The sequence below is a fragment of the Carcharhinus amblyrhynchos genome, chromosome 2 (genome assembly GCF_965287045.1).
Source record: "Carcharhinus amblyrhynchos chromosome 2, sCarAmb.v2.hapA, whole genome shotgun sequence".
NCBI lineage: Eukaryota > Metazoa > Chordata > Chondrichthyes > Carcharhiniformes > Carcharhinidae > Carcharhinus > Carcharhinus amblyrhynchos.
The window spans coordinates 29,677,202-29,699,123 of record NC_137325.1 but is presented as its reverse complement, the minus strand read 5'-3'; the positions used below and the strand labels follow the sequence as shown (position 1 = coordinate 29,699,123).

The 21,922-nt window shown below is 42.1% G+C and overlaps 1 protein-coding gene across 1 annotated transcript in view; it reads left to right on the top strand.

Annotated features, from left to right (window-relative positions):
* cdkal1 (CDK5 regulatory subunit associated protein 1-like 1) overlaps positions 1-21,922 on the top strand; it is a 658,662-nt gene that overhangs the window by 112,016 nt on the left and 524,724 nt on the right. Inside the window, 1 exon segment of the mRNA XM_080203976.1 lies at positions 13,494-13,590. Within this exon segment, the coding sequence (XP_080060102.1) occupies positions 13,494-13,590 (97 nt within the window).

Here is a 21,922-nt window from a genome sequence, read left to right as displayed (position 1 = left end):
GTAGACTTACATTGAAGCTGCAATGAAGGTACTGTGAAAATCCCTGAGTCGCTACGCTCCGGTGCCTGTTTGGGTATACTGTGGGAGAATTTAGCACGGTCAATATACCCAACCAACGTGTCTTTTGGACTGAGAGGGGAAACTGGAGCACCCGGAGGAAACTCACACAGGAATGGGAAGAATGTACAGGCTCTGCACAGACAGTGACCCAAGCCGGGAATCAAACCTAGGTCCTTGGCATTGTGAGGGAATAGTGGTAACCACTGTGCCGTTGTGTTATAGCCCAATGGTGGAGCAATTAAAATTGGAGAATTCGAGGGACAGAATTAGAGGAACACAAATACCTTGGGGGTGAAGCCAGTGCAGATTTGAACACAGGAATGATTGGTGAATGGGACATCCTTGCATTGATATGTTGAAGCTCCATCTGCCCCTCCAGATGTATATAAAAGATGCAATGGCACAATTTTAATAAGCAGTGTAAATCTTTGCGTGTCCTGGCTAACATTTAACCCTTGATTAACATAATTGTAGTGGATTATCTGGTTGTTCCTCTTATCCCGGTTTGAGACCTTGCAGTGTTCATTTTGCTGTGGACATAAAATAATAACATCACTTCAAAAATGCTTCATTGACCATTGGATTGCCCAAAGGTCATAAAAGTCACTATATAGATACAATTTCTTCCTTGGATCAGGAAGTCCTTTTGGCCTATATTTCTTGCTCACACATCACCATCTGAAACAGATGAAAGTAATTAATTTCAGTGCTGTTTGCAAGATATTTGTTTTCCAAGACTTGTGACAGCACTTCAGAATAGTTCTTGATGTGAGGGACTTCTGTATAATTCTGAGATGTGTTCAGATGCTATGTGACTGCTGTTGCAATCCCCACATGGGCCATTAACATTCAAAGTGATATTCAAAATGTCTGTTATTGGATGAAGCCACAAGATTTAAAGTAAAGTTTATTTATTAGTCACAAATAGGCTTACATTAACACCACAATGAACTTATTGTGCAAATCCCCTAGTCGCCACACTCCGGCACCTGTTCGGGTACACTGACGGAGAATGCAGCTTAGTCAATGCACCCTACTTAGCACATCTTTTGGACTGTGGGAGGAAGCAGGAGCACCCAGAGGAAACCGATGCACATGGGAAGAATGTGCAAACTCTGCACGGACAGTGACCCAAGCTGGGAATCCAACCCAGGTCCCTGGCGCTGTGATGCAGCAGTGCTAACTGCTGTGCCGCCGTGCCACCTCCATCATTTATACAAATGATTTGCTATATTGGAGTCAAACAAAGTGCACGCTAACTAAACATTACCTTAGGTTACTAGTTATATTTTACAATTTAAAAAATAAACATAGTCACTTGTACTTTAAAATGGAGACCCCCAACTGAACCCTTCCCTTTTTATTTTGACTCCCCACTACTCCTTTCTTCCCTAAGTATTTGGCATTGATGAGGTTCTTGAAGGTTTCTTTGCTCCCTGGAACCAAGACAAAATACAGCAGCTCCCAGGAATTCACTTTGATTCTCCTCAGTGTGTCTAACATCTGTTTAAAGTTTATTTATTGTTGTCACAAGTAGGCTTATATTAACACTGCAATGAAGTTACTGTGAAAATCCCCCAGTTGCCATACTTCAGCGTCCGTTTGGATACATTGAGGGAGAATTTAGCATGGCCAGTGCACCGAACCAGCATATCCTTCGGACCGTGGGAGGAAACCGGAGAAAACCTATGCAGGCACAGGAAGAACATGCAGACTCCACACAGAGAGTGATCCAACCCAGGATTTGAACTTGGGTCCCTGATACTGTGAGGCAGCAGTACTAACCACTGCGCCACTGTGCTGCCCAGAAGTATGAGCTTTCTTCTCGTCCTTCTACTAGCCTCCATCTAAGCAACCTTCCAACTCTCCTTAACCTCATGATTGTGGACATTCTGGCTGAAGTGTGGACTTCACTACACTCTTGCTTAGTGACTGCACCTCAAAAATAACCTGAATTCTGATGGCCCTTTTGCTTCTTGCCAACAGCTGCATTCCAGCTCTTGACAAACGTCCTTTCTCTGTCTGTTCCCAAGCTGAACTGCTTATCTCAGTGAGCAAAACATAGCTAAACCCCACAAAAGGGGCACTTTTCCTGCAAATTGTCTCCATTGGCAATATGGTATACCTGGAATGTTTGAAACAGAGATTTAAATTAACTATCTGTTTTTAAAACAACTCCATTGATTATCTGTGACCCATATGGATAATTTATCTCTCTAATGGAGTTAACTGTCTTTGTTCCAGACTTGCTAGTTGCACCCTTGTGTACAAACCAAAAGAGAAAACACTGGAAAATTTCAGCAGGTGTGGCAACAAAGACTCGAAACGTCAGCTCTTTTCTCTCCTTACAGATGCTGCCAGACCTGCTGAGATTTTCCAGTGTTTTCTCTTTTGGCTTCAGATTCCAGCATCTACAGTAATTTGGCTTTAGTCCATGTTTGCAAACTGCTTTTAGCTTCTTTTCGTCTGGTGACCGAGGATTGATGAGAATAATGCAATTCTTTTGATGTACATAGACCACCACACAGTGTCTATTGACAAAGTTGAAACTGATGGAATAAGAGGAACATTGGCAATGTTGGTATGGAGTTAGCTGAGTGACAGCAAATAGAGAGTAGTAGTGAATATTTTTCAGGCAGGCGGAAGATATACAGTGGGGTTCCCCAGGCAGGGAAGGTCGTCAACAACTGTAATAAATAGTTGGAGACATTGCCTTGAGTTGTCCTCTAGGAAGAACTGTCAACTGGAAAGCTTTACACATTGTAGAAGCCTGCCCATCATGGCAGAGGTGGACATTGAATTCACAGTGGATGAACTTTACTATGGCCAAAGATTGAGGTGCTGTAGCTATACTGTCTGAACTCAAGCACAGGAAACCAACACACTTACAGCATCTGCGCACACTTCTTCCTCTACTGAAGGGAGGGGGCAGTGCCCCAGGATATGCATAATGCAAAGATTGTGATCCCTTACATGAACAAGTGATTGTAGTAACTATTGAGGCATCTCCCCACTGAGAATTGTGGTGAAAGTATTTGACAGTGTTGGCTTTCTCAGACTGCAGAACCTGGCTGAAGTCATCATCCCCAAGTCCACATATGTTTTTAGATCTGGAAGATCTACAGCTGATGTGTTCTTCTCAGTCCGGTAGCTGCAAGAGAGATGCCATGAATAAGGGACACTGTTATAAATTGCCCTTATTGATTTAGCCAAGGCATTCAACCATGTCAGCAAAGGAGGGTCTGTTTAAGCTGCTGAAGAAAGTTGGTTGCCTGCCAGAGTTGCTCAGTGTGATCTCCTCTTTCCATGACAACATGATGGGTAAAATTAGTTATGAACGGGTAACATCAGAACCTTTTGAGACCTGCAGTGGGGTGATACAGGTTTGTTTTAGGTTTTTGGTAGGCAAGGGGATTAAGAGTTACGGGGAGAAAGCGGGAAAGTGGAACTGAGCCACTTCAGATCAGTCATAATCTTGTTGAATGGCGGGGCAGGCTCGAAGGGCTAGATGGCCTACTCCTGCTCCTATTTCTTATGTTTTCTGACACCAACATTCTTTGGCATATTCTTCTCTTTGTTGCTGTCATAAGGTTTCAGATCATCTACCGAGGGAGCCTACTTGCATATCAGAAGTGATGGCTTTTCTCTCCTCAGATCCAAGAGAAAGGTATGCAAAGTTCAGATCAAAATGTTGCTGTGCTTGATGGTGGCACACTTGTGTTCCATATTGAGGAACACCTTTAGAGGCCAGTGGACATACTCGTTCTTTCCAGTAGAGTTTTGTCTGACCATTCACATCATGAGGACAAATGCCATGATGCAGGATGTTGATATACTACCTATTAGCTTTGACATTGTGATTCTGGAGGTTGTAGGTAGCTTCACAGTCACCAGCAATTTGTTATTTGATGCTGAAATCAACACACGCATTGCAAAAGCTGCAGCTGTTAGGCCCAAGCTGAGTAAAAGAATATGGAACATCAACCTGACTGAGAACATCAAAGACTGAGTCTACGAAGCCTGCTTCTTCAACCAGTTCCTACACAGTGGTGAGACATGAACAACATATGCTTAACAAGAGAAAAGGATGAACAGTTTCCATCTTTTCTGTCTTAGATGTGTCCTTGGCATCTTTTGGCAGGACAAGATCTCCAACTCCATCTCCAAACCAGTGACATTTGCACCGAGTTGGCTATGTTTATCAGATGGATGGCAGCCATCTATCTAAATTTCTTCTGTATGGTGAACTGACCACTGTGTCACAACCACCTGGATGCCCATACCTGCATTTCAAGGAACTACAAGTGGGATAACAAAATGGCAAACGTTGTTACTGATAACTGGGATAGTTGCTGTCAGCTACGACCTCTGGAGGCTGACTGTTTTGAAGGGCATTGGTGAAAGTGAACAGAAATGGAAAACTCAACTGCCTGATAAAATGGCCTGGAGAATCATTCACCATCTCAGACCACCGTCATGCCATGCCAGGATGAAACTCCTCAGTGACATGTGGTGATGCTCAAAAAGAATTGACCACCATAGAAGCCTGTCACCCCAGCCATTCGATCTAAAACCAAGGTTTCTTTTAATATATATTGATGACCCAGACTTGAACGTGAGGGACACAATTCTAAGTTTGTAGATATCACAAAACTTACTGTGAAGGAGATAGTGATCCTCTTCAGGAGGCGATACAGATTGGTGGAATGAAAGTGAAAGTTTATTTATTAGTCATAAATGAGGCTTACATTAACATTGCAATGAAGTTAGGGTGAAATTCCTCTAGTTGCCATACTCTGGCGCCAGTTCGGGTCAGTGCACCTAACCATTTCAAAATGGAATGGGCCAACAAGTGGCAGGTGAAATGTGATGCAGAGAAGTGTGGATTGAAAAATTTTGGAAGGAAGAATGAGCAGAAGCAATATAAAATAAAAGGTGCAATGTTGCATTAGCAGAGAGACCATAGGGTTGGTTATATGTGCACAAATCTTTGAAGGTGGCAGGATAGATTGCAAAAGTGGTTAGGAGGGCATATAGGATCATAGCTTTTATAAATGGCTACATTCAGTACAAACGCAAGCAGGTTTTGATGAACCTTTGTAAAACACTGGTTTGGCCTCAGTTGAATATTGTGTCCAGCTCTGGGCACCATACCTTAGGAAGGAAGTGAAGGCATTAATTAGGGTACAGAAAACATTCACGAAAATGGTTCCAGGGATGAGGGATATGGATAGATTGGAGAAGCTGAGCTTGGTCTCCTTTGATAAGTGAAATCTGAGAGGAGATTTGTGCTCAAATTTTCATGAGGGATCTTTACAGAGGAAATAGGAAGGAACTATTCCTATTGGCAGTAGGCTCAAAAACCTGGGGACACCAAAATAAGGTGAAAAAGAGACCAACCAGCAGCGACACAAGAGAAGTAATTTCTGCACAAAAGTAGTAAAGATCCGGGACACACAACCTGAGTGTAGTGAAGGCTGATTCAATTGTGGCTTTCACAGGGCAATTGGATAAGCAGCCGAGGAGAATAAATTTGCAGGGATATGGGGAAAGGGTGGCAAAATGGAACTAGCTGACTTGTTCCCACAGAGATGCAGCACAGATGTGAAAGGCCGAATGTGACTTCCTGTACTGTAACCATTCTGTGATTCAATGATTACAAGTGTGATCCCATGTTGCTTGTAGTTTGCCACTTTACCTCTTTTTCCATTCCTACTCCAGCTCCTCTATTTTTGGATCCTATACTGTTCAGGTCAAGTTCAATACAAGGCCTAAGAATTATTATCAATTTCCTGGACATCCTTTGAGCCATTCACTACATCCAATTTTCTCTAAATGGATAGAGGTGTAATTGGAGTTCTTTTCGTGTCTAAGGTGGAGGAAGATTAAGTTTCTAAGAATACAGTTCTACAGGGTGCTTTGCTACTACAACCTGTTTGATAAAAGCAGAGTGAATAAGGATGACGATTAAAGATTTGTATCTGAATACACGTAGCATTCAAAACAAACCGATGAACTGATGGTGCAAATTGAACTATTATATAGACATGGCTGCAGGATGGCATAGCTTGGGACCTAAATGCTGAAGGGCATATGACTTCTAGGAAGGATAGGAAGTTCAGAAAGGTGGAGAGGTGGTAATATTAATTAAAGATAATAGCACAATGGAGGGGGCGGGAGGTGACCTAAGTTCAGGAAACCATGATATAGAAACAATTTACGTAGAGATGAGGAATGTTAAAGGCAAGAAATTGCTTGTGGGAGTGGTGTTATTGGTCTCCTAACAGTAATCACATGGTTAGACAGGGTATCAAACAAAAACCAGTTGAGTTTGTCAGAAAGGTATGGGGATTTAGAGCAACCAAATGGTAAAAGGTAGTGTAGATGATGAATTCATAGAATCTTTTTGGGATCATTTCATAGATTGCATTTTGAAGCCAACTGAGGAATAGGCTATACTAGATGTGGCATTGCTTAACAGTATAAAGATTTATTAATTACGTCATAGTTAATGTGCCCCCAGGTAGGAGTGATCATAATATAGTTGAAGTTTACATTCAGTTTGAGGAGAGAAGAGTGGGTCTAAGACTAGTTGTTTAAACTTAAATCAGACCATGAACTGGTAGTTTAGGTTAAGCATAGTTCAATAGCGATGCACTGGCAGATGTTTAAGGAGACATTCCAGAATATGCAGAATAGATACATTTCAGTGTGGAAGTAAAATTCCCCTCTTCAGTCTCTTCAACTTATTAAACATTCCTTTTTTAACTTTGCTTTTTGTCTTTTGTTCTGTTTCAAAGCTAAAAATTACCCTCCGGTTTTGTGTTTCTACAAAAGGGCTCATTTCCAAAACATTTTTTTTTCAGTACCAACAGATTTGCTGTGTATTTCCAGCATTTTCTATTGTATTTTAGATTTTCACTTTGTTTTTGTTAGTATTGTCCAGACAGCTTATCTTTTTGATTTAGAGTAAACAGAACATTTGGCTGTTTATTGATTCCCTATGAAATATTTGATGCTGTTCTCAAAGTGTTGACATTTGCAATATTTTGTGTTTAACTTCTATAACTGAAATGTGTTCCGTGCCAGTTGACTCAAAAAAAGAACTTTTTTAAAACTTATCAGATCACTCTCAGCTAAAAGTAGCCAGAAATTAATATTGCTCTCTGTCTCTTGAAAGACACCGCATACCTGCGTTTGGGATGGGGGCGTGGGATTGCTGTGAAAGAAAGCTGTGCATTTCTCAAGAGTGTTTTATGACTTCAGGATGTCTAAAAGCACTTGAGGGTAGCCACTGTTATTGGAAATCTGGCAGCCAATTTGCACACAGTTAAGTTCCCACAAACACAGTAAAGTAAATGATCTGATTGGTTTTAAGTGGTAGATGAGGCATAAATTTTGGCTGGACGCTGGGAGAACTCCTATGCTAGTCTTTCAGTAGTGCCTTTCCAATCATCTGAGAGAGCAGAAGGGGCTTCAGTTTAATGTGCCATTGAAAGATGGCACCTTCAACAGAGTGATGTTCAACTAACTTAGTGTTGCCAGCAAACTTGAGTGCAATTGCTTTGGGCACCTCAACTAAATAATTGATATATATTATAAATAGCTGTGTTCCATGCTGTACCTGGCTAGTTTGACTGCCAATCCTTTTTATTATGTTTTTTCCTACTTTTTTTCTGTCCTCAGCCTATGCTCCCTAATGCCATGAACAATAAGAATAGAGAACAGACCCTGCTGAAAGTTCAGAAAATCAGAAGTTAGGCTCTAAATTAAAAAGTAGCACTTTAAGTTTTGATTTCGGGATTATTGGCAGAGCCGCAAGCAAATTGAGATGGGAGCAGGCATAGTGGGAGCATAGACACGTGGCTGAAGGGCTGTTGTGGGGGAAAATGATTCCTTTTCATGAGACACTCGTACCAGACCTGGGACTGGAGCTGTACCATTGTGATGGTGCTACCTGACCCGAGATGTCATGTGTCCTGGCGGAAAGGGGAAACAGATATGGCAAATCGCTTTAAACTACTAAGGTCAGGAGAACCTGTGAAAGAATGAAGGGAGGACGTTGAAGGCGTTGGAATAAATACGAGTTAATAGAACAGGGGTTGAAAATATAGTTTAACTTAAAGTGAGAGGAAATCCTGTTTAAAAAATAGTTAAAATGCCTGTAGAGCAATGCAAATGAAATGGAAGGGTTTGGCAGAGGGTTAGTCAATATTCAGGAGGAATAGCAATAAATTACAGAAGAACTTGTCGAATGGATAAACAATTGACAAATGAAATTCAGCACATAAGTATGAGGTATAAATGTGATGGGAACAATAGGGAAGTCACTTCGATACTCAGAAGTGCAAGTTGAAGTGGGGTAGAGGAGCAAAAGGATCTTGGAAAATGAATACATCCATCGCTAAAAGTTGCACTACAGGTTAGCAAGACCATAGCAAAAAAACTAGACTTCAAGAGGAATAGATTTGAAAATCAAGCAAGCTAAATCTGTATTGAATCTTGGTGAGACTGCATTTAAAATATGTAATTCTGGTTGCTATATTATAGAAAGTATATTGAGACAGCAGAGAGGATGCTGAGAAGATCTAAAAGGATAATACCAGAATTGTATGGGTATACATATCAGGAAAGGATTGACAATGAGGGCCTCTCTTGCTTGAAAAAAGGCTGAGGTGATTAAAGTGTTTAAAGACATGGAAATTTTGATAGAGCAGATACAGTGAGAATGTTTCCTCTTGTGGAGAAGAGCATAACTGGAGGCCATCAATTTTTGGTAACCACCAAAAAATCAAATAGGAAATTCAGGAGAAATAATTTTTCCGGAAGAGTGGTCAGAATGTGGAACTTGCTGCCACAGAATGGTTGAGGCAAAGAGTACTGATGCATTTATGGACAAGCATTTGAAGGCGAAGGGAATAGATGCTTACAATGGTAGAAAAAAGGGAAGGATATTCAAGTGGAGGGTAAACACAGGCATGGACAGTTTGGGCCAAATGAGTAGCCAGCATTTATTGCAAACCCCTAAAAGCCCTTGAGAAGGCAAACCACCTTCTTGAACTGCTGCAGTCTCTTGGTATAGGTACACTCAGTTAGGGAGGACGTTCCACAATTTTGAACCAGTGTTGTAATTCCAAGTTTTGTTGAAATGGCGGCGCGGGCTCGTTGGGCCAAAGGGCCTGTTTCCCGTGCTGGGTTGTTCTTTGTTCTTCTTTTTCTTTGATAGTGTGTGACTTGGAGGAGAAATCGTACATAGTGGTGTTCCTGTAGTTTGCAGCTTGATTTTCTATGAATAGAGATTTTGGATTTCGAAGGCATTTTTGAAGGAGACTTGATGACGTTCTGCAATTGATCATGCAGTCGATGCACAATGCAGCCACTGTGCACCGGATTAGGAGAATGTGAATGTTTAAGGTGGTGGCTGGGTACAGATCAAATGTCTGCTTTGTCTTCAATAGTTTTGCTTGCGCAGTGTTTTTGGGCTGTATTCGTCCAGGCAATCTGTCACACTCCTGACTGTGTTTTGTAAATGGTGGACAGGCTTTTGGGGAGTCAGGAGGTAAGTTACTGACTGCAAAATTCTAGGCCTCTGACCTGCTCTTGAAGCCACTGTATTTATATGGGTGGCCTAGTCCACTTCTTGGTCAATAGTAACTCTTCCTGATGTTGATGGTGGGGAATTCAGGACAGGTAATGCTGTTGAACATCAAGGGGAGATGGTTAGATTTTCTCTTGTTGGAGGCTGTCAATACCTGGTACCAGGTACAATGTTATTTGCTACTTATCAACCCAAACCTGATTTGCCCAAGAAGTGCATATGGACATTGGACTGCTTCCCTCTTTAAGAAGTTGCGAATGGTATCAAATGTTGCAATCAACAGTAACAACCACACTTCAGACCTTATGTGGAAGTAGAAATCATTGTTGAGTCAGTTGAAGATAGTCGGACTTGGGACATGAAATTGAGAGATTTCACAAAGCTGAGATGATTGCCTTCAACAACCATAACCACCTTCCTTTTGTGCTAGACATAGCAGTAACCAGTGCAGAATTTTTATCCTAATTTACATTCAGTTTTCCTATGGTTCTTTAATGTTACACTTGGTCAAATGCTGCCTTGATTTCAAGAACAAATATTAACACCTCTGGACACATGTTATATTTTGACAACAGCTAAAATGGAGTTCTGCCAGAACTTGAACTGAGTATCGGTGAATAGGTTATGGTTGAGTAAGTGTTGCTTGATGGGAGTATTGATAACACCTTCCAATACTTTGCATTTAGGATTGACAATAGCGTAATGGAGCAGTAATAGGATGGTTAAGATTTGTCCTGTTGTTTTTGAATGGGACATAGCTGAGCAATTTTCCACATCATCTGGCAGATGCCATTGATGTAGTTGCATTGGAATGGCTGGGCTAGGGGCAGGCTATTTCTGGAGCACAAGTCTTCAGTGCTACAATGAGTATGTTAGGACCATAGAATTCCAACAATGCAGAAGGATGCTGTAAGGCAGCAGTGCTAGCCACTGTACCACCCAGCTGCCCAATGTTGTTGTTGGTCTTGGCTAACTGCACTGAGTACGCAATTTCTTGCTATCAGTTTGATGAATAAATTTGACTGAAGACTGTGATGGTGGGAACCTCAGGAGGAGACTGAGATGCATCATACACTCAGGACTTCTGACTGAAAATAGTAATAGGTGTTTTAGCTTTGCCTTCTGCATTTAGTTGCTGGGCTGCACCATCACTGGTTAGAAAGTTTGTGGAACCATCTCGTCTGATTAGTTGTTTAATTGTCTACTACCATTCGTGATTGGATGTGGCAGCATTGCAGAATTTTGATCTGACTCATTAGTTGCGGAATCACTTAGCTCTTCTGCTGCTTTCACACATTCACAGAATTTGCATGTGTTGCGTTCTGTCTTGTAATTTTACTAGGTTGGCATTCCATTTTTAGGTATTCCTAATGCTGCTGTTTGCATGCAGTTTCTTATTCCTCACGGACAAATGCATCTGTGCCAGGTAGATTCGTGAAGACAAGATTAAATAGGTTTTTCTCACTTTTTGGCTTTCACACCCAATCTAGCAGATACACCCTTCAGGACTCGGGCAGCCTGGTCAGTAGTGACATTACTGTTGATGATGAACATTGAAGTCCCCACCGAGAGTACATTCTGTGACCTTGCTCCACTCAGTGCTGCTTCCGATTTGTATTCAACACGGAAGCTCTTGATTTCTCAGATAAGGAAGGGCAGTGTGTTGTAATCAACAGGTTGTTTTGTTTCTGATGTTTGGTTTGATACCATGAGACTTCATGAGATTCAGTGTCAATATTAAGGACTCCCAGGACTGTTGCCTTCTGATTACATATCACTCTACCAACATCTCTGGTACGCCTGTCCTGCTGGTGGAACAGTACAACTCAAGTATAGAGATAGAGGAGTCTGGGGTATTAGTGTAAGATAAGATCTCATGCTTGTGACTATGTCAGACTGTTAGTAGGCAAGTCTGTGGAACAACTTTCCTAATTCTGTCACAAGTCCTGAGATGTTAGTGAGGCAGTCTTTGTCAGTTCGCCTTGACAGGGTGGACTTTTTTGGTACCTAGGCCAGTGCTTTTTTGATTTTATTAACATTTGTCTTTTCTGTAGCGGTTTGATATATCTGAGTGGCGTGCTAAGTCACTTCACGGGGCAGTTAAAAACTCACCACGTTGCTGTAGTTCTGGAGTCACTTGTTGGATGAGGGCAGTAGATTTCCTCCCCAATGTGACTGTAAACCAGATGTTTGTTATGACCATCTGATAACTTCATGGCCACCATTACAAGGACTAACTTTTTATTTTAGATTGAGAAACAGAATGAGTGTGTTATTTTGCTGCTTTCGTTTTTTCATAGAAGTATTATTTGGTGTTTATTGTGTAAGTTGGCTATTTTCTTAGATAACCATAATATTATAAAAACATTTCACTAGATGCATCACACTTGATGTGTGAGTGAGTTGGATACTGTTTTCTGCTGTTATGACCTAGAGCTCTGAAGAACTTTTTGATTGTCTAGTACCAGGCTTAACGACATTTTCTCATGGCAAGACAAGAACTTAGAATGGGAGAAGCAGTATCCAGGTTTTCTGGTCTAGCTAGGAAGCAGTGACGTGGCTGGAACTAGGAATGAGCTTCTCTTGAGGAAGTTTTGAGGAGCTAGGGTTGCAATCAATAAACAGAACTGAACCTGGGTCCTTGAGGTTGTGAGGCATCAATGTGAGCCACTGTGCTGCCACCTGAGGTTCATGTTTTTACTCCTGTTTAAATGCTTCAATGACTATCCTCTCTCTATCTCCATATTCCACCCCCCCCCCCGCCACTCTTGTTTTCTTAATGCCTTAATCCAGGTATAGAAAGAAATAGATTTGCGTAGTGCTGTAACTGAAGGAACTGGGAGAATGACAGAGTGCCAGCTTGAATTAAGGGAGAGAAGTGTTAATGCAGTTATGAGCATGGAAGAAAAAAACTTTTATCATTTATGTCTTAAACATTGTAAAGTACTTAGCATGCAGTGATTCACCATTGTTTTGTTTGCATATAGTGCAATTTCCACAAACTACAGTGAAAATAATGATCCATTTAGCTTTTTTAAAATTTACCAGGGATGTTATTTCCCAGTATTTTGAGGGAATTTCCTGCTTCTTTTTAAATAGCCCATCTTAAATTTTGGCCTGAACCAGGGTCTTGGTTTGATGTAGGTAAAGGATGGAACGTCTGATGATATAGCACATCTTGAAACATTGCCCTGGAATTTCGACCTATTTTGTGAGTTTGAATACCGGTAGAAGTGTAAAAGCCACACCCTTTTGATGCAGAGATGAATTCAACCATTTGAATTATGCTGACACCTGAGACACAGAATGGCAGCATAAACTGGGACGAAGGGAGATGCCATAAATGCCTCTATAACTGTTAGTCAATATTTGCAACTTTTCTACATTGCAACATCATTGGTATTAGCTTTGCTAATCTGGTGCATTCCAGCAAAGTAATTTGGCAGTATTTTATTGTATCATTTGCCAGGTTATGCAGCTCATAACAGAACTAAGTTTGAACTTTTGGGAAAAAAATGTATTTTGTTTGAATTTTGTGAAGCAAATTTTGGTGATAAATTCAGCCTGTGAATATTTGTATTCATAAAATAATAGGATGTAATAATTATGAAGAATTTGGTAAAGGGTGTGCTTTAATTTGGTTTGTAGGCATTTTGGACATAAACGTTAAGATTGTCCACTTGCTTTCTAAATTTCACAGATTTAATAAAATTAAATATACTGTCAGATTTTTAAAGAAATGCTAAATTAGTATTGGAGCTGTCATTTTCTTGACGCAGTTAGTTACATTGTATGTGAAATATTCTAATTCCATATCCTATTATTTACACTTCAGGAGAGCTCAAGAACAAAACAAAAAGGTAGTAGTTGCTGGATGTGTTCCTCAAGCCCAACCACGGATGGACTATATTAAAGGGTTGAGCATTATTGGGGTAAGAAAATGTTTCCAATACATCACCTGAAAAATTCAGCTCTTCAAGAAGTTTATATTGGTTCCTGCATATCTGAGTTAGATTCTTTGTGCTTTGTCCAAGGTATCTCAGTGTTGTAAAATGCTAGAAAATTGGCAAATTAAGTCTGATTGAAAGGACAAATATTTTTGCAGTGTTAGATGCGGTCCATGATTTCTCTAATATTGTCACCTAACATGGAAAAAAAAAACAATGCTGTGATTTGCGTTTGTTCCTTTTTCGCATTTTTAATCTTCATGGAGGAATTTTAACTTCCTAAGAATTGGTGGTTGTGAGTTATGAAGGAACGAAAATTTGTCAAAATTTCAAGCACGATTGCAACTGCCTCCTGTGCAACCCTCTTCTAGGTTTAATACAGATGTGTTTGGCTGTTTGCAAGAAACCTGATCACTAGAGACAACAAAATCACTAGGACAAGCATATCAGTAATAACCACAAACGCAAAATACTTTGAATGCTGGAAATCTGAAATAAGACAAAAAAATGCTGGAAAAACTCAGTAGGTCAGGCAACATTTGTGAGAGAAAATAGTTAACGTCTCAGCTTGATGACTTTTCGTCAGAATAGACCTGAATCGTTAACTTTCTATTTCTGCACTGATACATGATGTGCGGGTTTGGTGAATTGGTGATGCTAAATTGTCCCTTATTGTTCAAAGATCTATAGGTTATGGGAATTATTATGGGGCGGTGGGCCTGATTAAGACGCTGTGTTGGAGAGTCAGTGCAGGCTTAATGGGCTGAATGGCCGCCTCCTGCACTGTAGTAATTCTATGGAAGTCCCTTTCATCCTTGGAATTATCTTGTTCCAAACACCAGGATGATGTTTGTTGTGATGTGATTTGCTAAGTGTAATTTTAAAATACTTCTGTGCAAAAGGTTTTGCAACAAGACCCTAATTGGCTAAAGGAATAATACAATGATATTTAATGATAGGACCTTGGGGAGTGGAACAGAGGGACCTTGGAGTTCAGGTGCATGGCTCTGTAAAGGTGGAGTCACAGGTAAATAGGGCAGTGAAGAAGGCTTTTTGCATGCTGGCCTTCAGTCAGGGAATTGAATATAGAAGTTGGGAAGTTATGTTGCAGTTGTACAGGACTTTGGTGATGCCAAAGTCACCAAAGTAGAGTATTGTGTTCAGTTTTGGCCACCTTGCTATACGAAAGATGTTATTGAACTGGACTGAGTGCAGAAGAGATTTACAAGGATGATGCCAGGACTCAAGGGACCGAGTTATAGGGAGAGATTGGGAGAGACAGGCTAGGACTTTTCTCTTTTGGAGCGTAGGAGACTGAGAGGTGATCTTATAGAGGTGTATGAGATCGTGAGAAGCATGGATAGGATGAATGCACTCTATCTTTGTTCCAGGGTTGGGGAATTGAGAACTAGAGGGCACAGGTTTAAGTTAAGAGGGGAGAGAATTAATGGGAACCTGAGGAGCAACTTTTTTACACAGAGGTGGTACGTATGTGGATTGAGCTGCTGGAGGAAGTAGTTGAGGCAGAGACATTGACAATATTTAAAAGGCATTTGGAGAGATACGTGGATAGGAAAGATTTAGAGGAAGATGGGCCAAATGCAGGCAAATGGGGTTAGCTTAGATGGGCATTTTGGTCAGCATGGACCAGTTTGGGCTGAAGGAACTGTCCCTGTGCTGTAGATTCTATGACTAATTAAGCGGGACATTAATGTATGTATTTGTAGTTGGTTTAATACAGCTATTATTCTCATAACAGCACCCTGCCATTTATATCCTACCTACGTGTTTATTGTTCAGGAAGCCTGTCTTTATTGAGACTGAGGTTTTCCAATTGGAACCTTGTTGCAATCTATCTAACATGAGTGGTTTGCTATTGATACAATTGGAAAACTTGGTTTTTAAGTTCTAAATGTAATAGAGACGCCAGAGAGGACATGAGATCATGCCTGATGTGAAATTGCTCCTGGCAAGTGGTTCAGTAACTTCTAGATGCTCTAATGGGATGTAATGTCACTGCATATCTTTGGACAGGAGCTAAGCTACGTGTTCATGTTAAAGTTAGCATTACTTACATTTCTTTCACTGTCAGTGTCTGAAAAGAGAGGAGCATCTCCTTCATGAGAACCTGTAATGTGTCTCACTTTCATCTTTTCTCCAACGAATATTAATTTTTGAACTTTTATTTGTAAATTAGATGCGATCTTCTCGAAATATATAAGATTCGAGGGGGTTTAACAGGATTAGTTACTGAGAGGATGTTTCCCTTTGTGGGGGAATCTCGAACAAAGGGGAGCACAGTTTCAGAATAAAGGGTCGCCCATTTAAGACCAAGCTGAGAAGGAGTGGTTAATCTTTGGAACTCTTTTCCACAGAGTATTGGAGACTGGGTCATTGAATAAATTCAAAACTGTGTCAGACTGACTTTCGATCCACAAGGAAAGTGGAGTTAAAGACACATCAGATCAGCTATAATCTTGTTGAAAGTGGAAAATGCCAACTCCTTTTCCCTCCAAACCTGTTCTTTGAGGTAGAATTTATTAGTTTTTGTGGAGATGGGATTTCATTCAAGAGTGAAAAAGCGATAGAACCAATTAATCAAGCTTTGCATACAAAATAGTGGATAGTAATATCTTTTTCTCCTCCAGGCAAAGCTGCTAACAATAGAGAGTGTTGAGGATGATCTGCTTAAAATTATAAAGGGGTTTGATGGGAGTAAAGCTATTGTCTGTGTGGGGCACATAATGTTAAAACTGGACCTGCATCTTTCAGAAACTAAATCCATGAGCAATATTTTTCTCACAGGATAGCGAACACCTGTAAGTCTTTCCAAAAAGACTGTGGATGTCTGGGGTCACGGCTTTCAACTCTGAAATTGCTGGATGTTTGTTGGGTAAGGGTATCAGGGGGTATGGAGTTAAGTTGAATAAACAGTTTCACCATGATTTGACAAATGGTGGACCAGGTTTGAACAGCATAAGGCTTAAACCTGGCCTTTGCTCTTAGTGTGCAGTTCTCTTGAGAAATATATCTATTTGGTTGCACTGCACTTCCTACGTAGAGCCTTGACATTCTTCAGGTGTGCTGCCTGGAACTGAATATTAATACTCCCGATGGTCAACGTACCCGAACAGGATAGATATTTGGGAGCTTTGTGTAGGCTCAATCGGTTGCACTCTTGCCCTGACTCTCAAGGTTGTGGGCTAACGTTCTCCTCCACAGACATGAGCAAAAAATCCAACCCAACACTTCATTACAGTTCTATATAGAGTGCTACACTGACAGACTTTTCATTGACAGCTTGCCCTTTCAGATAACCATAAGAAGGTTGCACAGGGCGCATTGGTTAGCATTGCTGCCTCACAGCCTTGGGTGACTGTCAATGGAGTTTGCACATTCTCTCCATGTCTGCGTGGGTTTCCTCTGGCACTCCAGTTTCCTCCCACATTCCAACGATGTGCAGATTAGGTGAATTGATTGTGCTAAATTATCCCTTCATGTCAAAAAATGTGTAGGATAGTGGGGTGGGCCTGGATAAGACGCTCTGTCAGAGTCGGTGCAGACTCGATGGACAAAATGGCTTCCTTCTGTATTGTAGGGGCTCTATGATAGGATACTTTTCAGTAATTAGCACAATCGTTTGTCTATTTTTCATGTACTAATTATGTAATATAAATTGCTTTAAACAGGCATTTTAAAATTATTGCCTCCTGCACAAGTTTCCCAGAGCTCTGGGAAACTTGCCAGTGAAAAGGGGGCAAGATTGAGCGTTGTTTAAATTTCAGGTTGTCTGATATCAATAAAACCTCAATCCTTCAATGCTTTGTCAGTTCCCTCTGGCAAACATTTTGTAGGTAATTCTTATGAACTTAGGCTTTCAAACAGATGTTCAGGAGGTGGAGAAAACCCTGAAATTATGCAAGAAAATACTGGACTTTAAAAATAGACCCGCATTGTATATTTTAAAAAATGGACACAAACATTGAAGATGGCTGAGAATGTACAATTAGCCACTGACAGGAATGGCTGAAGGGGATTTGTCTAAGGAACAATGGAACCCTGCCTGTGCTTCCAGACAAGGAACCATTCAAAGACTGATTATCTTCTCCAAGAAAGACAAAGGGACATAATAGTCCTTTCATTTCCAATACCCTTAATATAATGGCTTACAAAGAACAAAGAACAACCCAGCACGGGAAACAGGCCCTTCGGCCCAACGAGCCCGCGCCGCCGCATCACCCTACACCTATTCTACCCTGCATGTCTACGAATGGAACCCTACTCAGTCAGATTCAGGGAGGAAATAGTGTCAATTTGGTAAAAACCGATTAGCCTAAGAGCACATCTTTGGGGTGTGGGAGGAAACCGGAGCGCCCGGAGGAAACCCACGCAACCACAGGGAGAATGCGCAAACTCCCACAGACACAGGCCCAAATCCACGTGTCTGCACAGCCAGCAGTGCTAGTCACTGAGCTGTTGCGGCGCCCGTCTACCAGTCCAGGATCAAGCACACACACCGACATGAAGTACTAGGCCACTCCTGGACTTCCAAGAGCAGCCCACGCACGACCCGTCGTGTGCATGCCCCTCGCTTGACACGAGGTGGACCTCCACCTGTGGAATAAAGGCAAAAAATATTAATCTTACAGCCTGCCCTTCCGGTGTCTCCTGAGGTTTAACCCTATTTAATAGCCTCTACCATATCCCTCCATTCTCGTTTCACTCATGTGCCTATCTAACTGCATCTTAAACGAGTCCAAGGTTCCTGCCTCCACCACCCTACTCGGTAGCGCGTTCCAGACCCCCACAACTCTCTGCGTAAAGAGCCTTCTTCTCACCTCCAAATTATACCTCTCCCCCCTCACCCTTAAATGATGACCTCTCGTGTTCGTACCCAGTCTAGGGAGCAGTCTCTCACTATTAACTCTATCTATTCCCTTCAGTATCTTGTATACTTCTATCATGTCCCCTCTCAATCTCCGTCTTTCCAAGGAGAATAGTCCCAGTTTCTTCAATCTCTCCTCGTAACCCAGTCCCCCCATGCCAGGCAACATCCTGGTAAACCTCCCCTGCACCCTTTCCAGAGACTCCACGTCCTTCCGGTAGTAAGGTGACCAGAACTGGACGCAGTACTCCAAATGCGGTCTAACCAACGTTCTGTACAACTGAAGCATTAGACGGCAGCTTTTATACTCTATGCCCCTTCCTATAAGGGGTGGGATCCTGGGTAGAGGGGGTGAAAGTGAGGGGGGCATAGAAGGGGACGGCATTGCACGGCATTGTGGGGGTGGGGCGGAGCGAGGTTTGAAATGTATATACTTTAACGCGAGGAGTATTCGCAATAAAGTGGATGAACTTGCAGCGTGGACCGGTACCTGGGACTTTGATGTTGTGGCCATTTCAGAGACGTGGATAGAGCAGGGTCAGGAATGGATGTTGCAGGTGCCGGGGTACAAGTGCTTTAGTCGGAGTAGAGAAAGAGGTAGAAGGGGGGGTGGAGTAGCATTATTGGTCAAGGACTATATCACAGTGTCAGAGAGGAAGTTTAATGAGGACTTGTCTGTTGAGGTAGTATGGGCAGAAATTAGAAATAGGAGAGGAGAGGTCACCCTGTTGGGAGTCTTTTATAGACCTCCAAAAAGTTCTAGAGAGGTTGAGGAAAGGATTGCAGAGACGATCCTGGTTAGGAGTGAAAGTAATAGGGTAATTGTTATGGGGGATTTTAACTTTACTAACATTGATTGGAATTGCTATAGCTCTAGCTCGTTAGAGGGGTCAGTTTTTGTTCAAAGTGTGCAGGAAGGTTTTTTGACTCAATATGTAGATAGGCCAACTAGAGGTGAGGCTATATTGGACTTGGTGCTGGGAAATGAGCCAGACCAGGTGCTAGACTTGGAAGTTGGTGTGCTTTTTGGTGATAGTGACCACAATTCGGTTACGTTCACCTTAGTGATGGAAAGGGATAGGCATGAACCTCGGGTCAGTAGTTTTAGCTGGGGGAAGGGTAATTATGAGGCCATTAGGAGAGAATTAGGAAGCATTGGTTGGACTAGGAGATTACAGGGACTAGGAACGTCTGAAATGTGGAGTTTTTTCAAGGAGCAGCTACTGTGGGTCTGTGATAGGTATGTCCCTGTCAGGCAAGGAGGAATTGGTAGGGCTAGGGAACCGTGGTGCACAAAAAAAAGTTGATTTGTTGGTTAGGAAGAAGAAGGAGGCTTATGTTCGGATGAGGCTTGAGGGCTCGGGTAGTGCAGTAGAAAGCTTTAGATTGGCTAGGAGGGAGTTGAAGAGGGAGTTAAGAAGGGCTAGAAGAGGGCATGAGATGACTTTGGCTGATAGGATTAAGGAGAATCCTAAGGCGTTCTATAGGTATGTCAAGAACAGAAGGTTGGTTAGGGCAAGATTAGGGCCAGTTACAGACAGTAGGGGGAAGTTGTGTGTGGAACCGGAAGAGATTGGAGAGGCATTGAACCATTATTTCTCTTCGGTGTTCACGCAGGACGATGTGAATGTAGCTGAGGAGGTCACTGGGGTGAAGGGGTGTAAAATAGAAAGTGTTGTAGTTGATACAGAGGATGTGTTGGATATTCTAGATGGGTTGAAAATAGATAAGTCCCCTGGTCCAGACGGGATTTACCCTAGGATTCTATGGGAGGCAAGAGAGGTGATTGCAGAGCCACTGGCTCTGATCTTCAGGTCGTCGTTGGTCTCTGGTATAGTACCGGAAGATTGGAGGACAGCGAATGTTGTCCCATTGTTTAAGAAGGGGAGCAGAGACTTCCCTGGGAATTATAGACCAGTGAGTCTTACTTCTGTAGTGGGCAAGGTTTTAGAAAGAATTATTAGGGATAGGATTTATAGTTATTTGGAGAGTAATGAATTGATTAGAGATAGTCAGCATGGTTTTGTAGCGGGAAGGTCGTGCCTTACTAACCTTATTGAGTTCTTTGAGAAGGTGACCAAAGAGGTGGATAGGGGTAAGGCAGTAGATGTGGTATATATGGATTTTAGTAAGGCGTTTGATAAGGTTCACCATGGTATGCTTCTGCAGAAAATGCAGATGTATGGGATTGGTGGTAATTTAGGTACTTGGATCAGGAATTGGTTAGCAGATAGGAGACAGAGGGTGGTGGTTGATGGTAATTATTCATCATGGAGTTCGGTTACGAGTGGTGTGCCTCAGGGATCTGTTTTGGGGCCACTGCTGTTTGTAATTTTTATTAATGATCTGGATGAGGGTATAGTTGGGTGGATTAGTAAGTTTGCTGATGACACCAAAGTCGGAGGTGTGGTAGATTGTGAGGAAGGGTGTCGAAGTTTGCAGGGTGACTTGGACAGGTTGCAGAGCTGGGCCGCGAGGTGGCGGATGGAGTTTAATGCGGAGAAGTGTGAGGTAATCCATTTCGGTAGGAATAACAGATGTGTTGAGTATAGGGCTAACGGGAGGACTTTGAATAGAGTGGAGGAGCAGAGGGATCTAGGTGTATGTGTACATAGATCCCTGAAAGTTGGGAATCAAGTAGATAAGGTTGTTAAGAAGGCGTACGGTGTCTTGGCGTTTATTGGTAGGGGGATTGAATTTAGGAGTCGCAGCGTCATGTTGCAACTGTACACAACTCTGGTGCGGCCGCACTTGGAGTACTGTGTGCAGTTCTGGTCCCCACATTACAGGAAGGATGTGGAGGCTTTGGAGAGGGTGCAGAGGAGGTTTACCAGGATGTTGCCTGGTATGCAGGGGAGGTCCTATGAGGAGAGACTGAGGGATTTGGGGTTGTTTTCACTGGAAAGAAGGCGGCTAAGAGGGGATCTTATAGAAACATATAAGATGATTAGAGGTTTAGATAGGGTGGATGGTGATAGCCTGTTTCCTCGGATGGAGAAATCTAGCACGAGGGGGCATGGCTTTAAATTAAGGGGGGGTAGTTATAGGACGGATGTCAGGGGCAGGTTCTTTACCCAGAGGGTGGTGAGGGACTGGAATGCCCTGCCTGCTGCAGTTGTAAATGCGCCTAGTTTGGGGGCGTTTAAGAGATTGGTGGATAGGTTTATGGACGAAAAGGGATTGGTTTAGATTAGTGGGTCAATGTTTTTTTTTAAAAATAAGACTGGTCGGCGCAACATTGTGGGCCGAAGGGCCTGTTCCGCGCTGTAATGTTCTATGTTCTATGTTCTATAAAGGCTAACATCCCATAAGCCTTCCTAACAACCTTCTCCACTTGTGACGCAACCTTCATGGATTTGTGAACCTGCACTCCCAGGTCCCTCTGTATGTCTATACTCCTAATCGGCCTACCTTTTATCACATAGCTCCTCT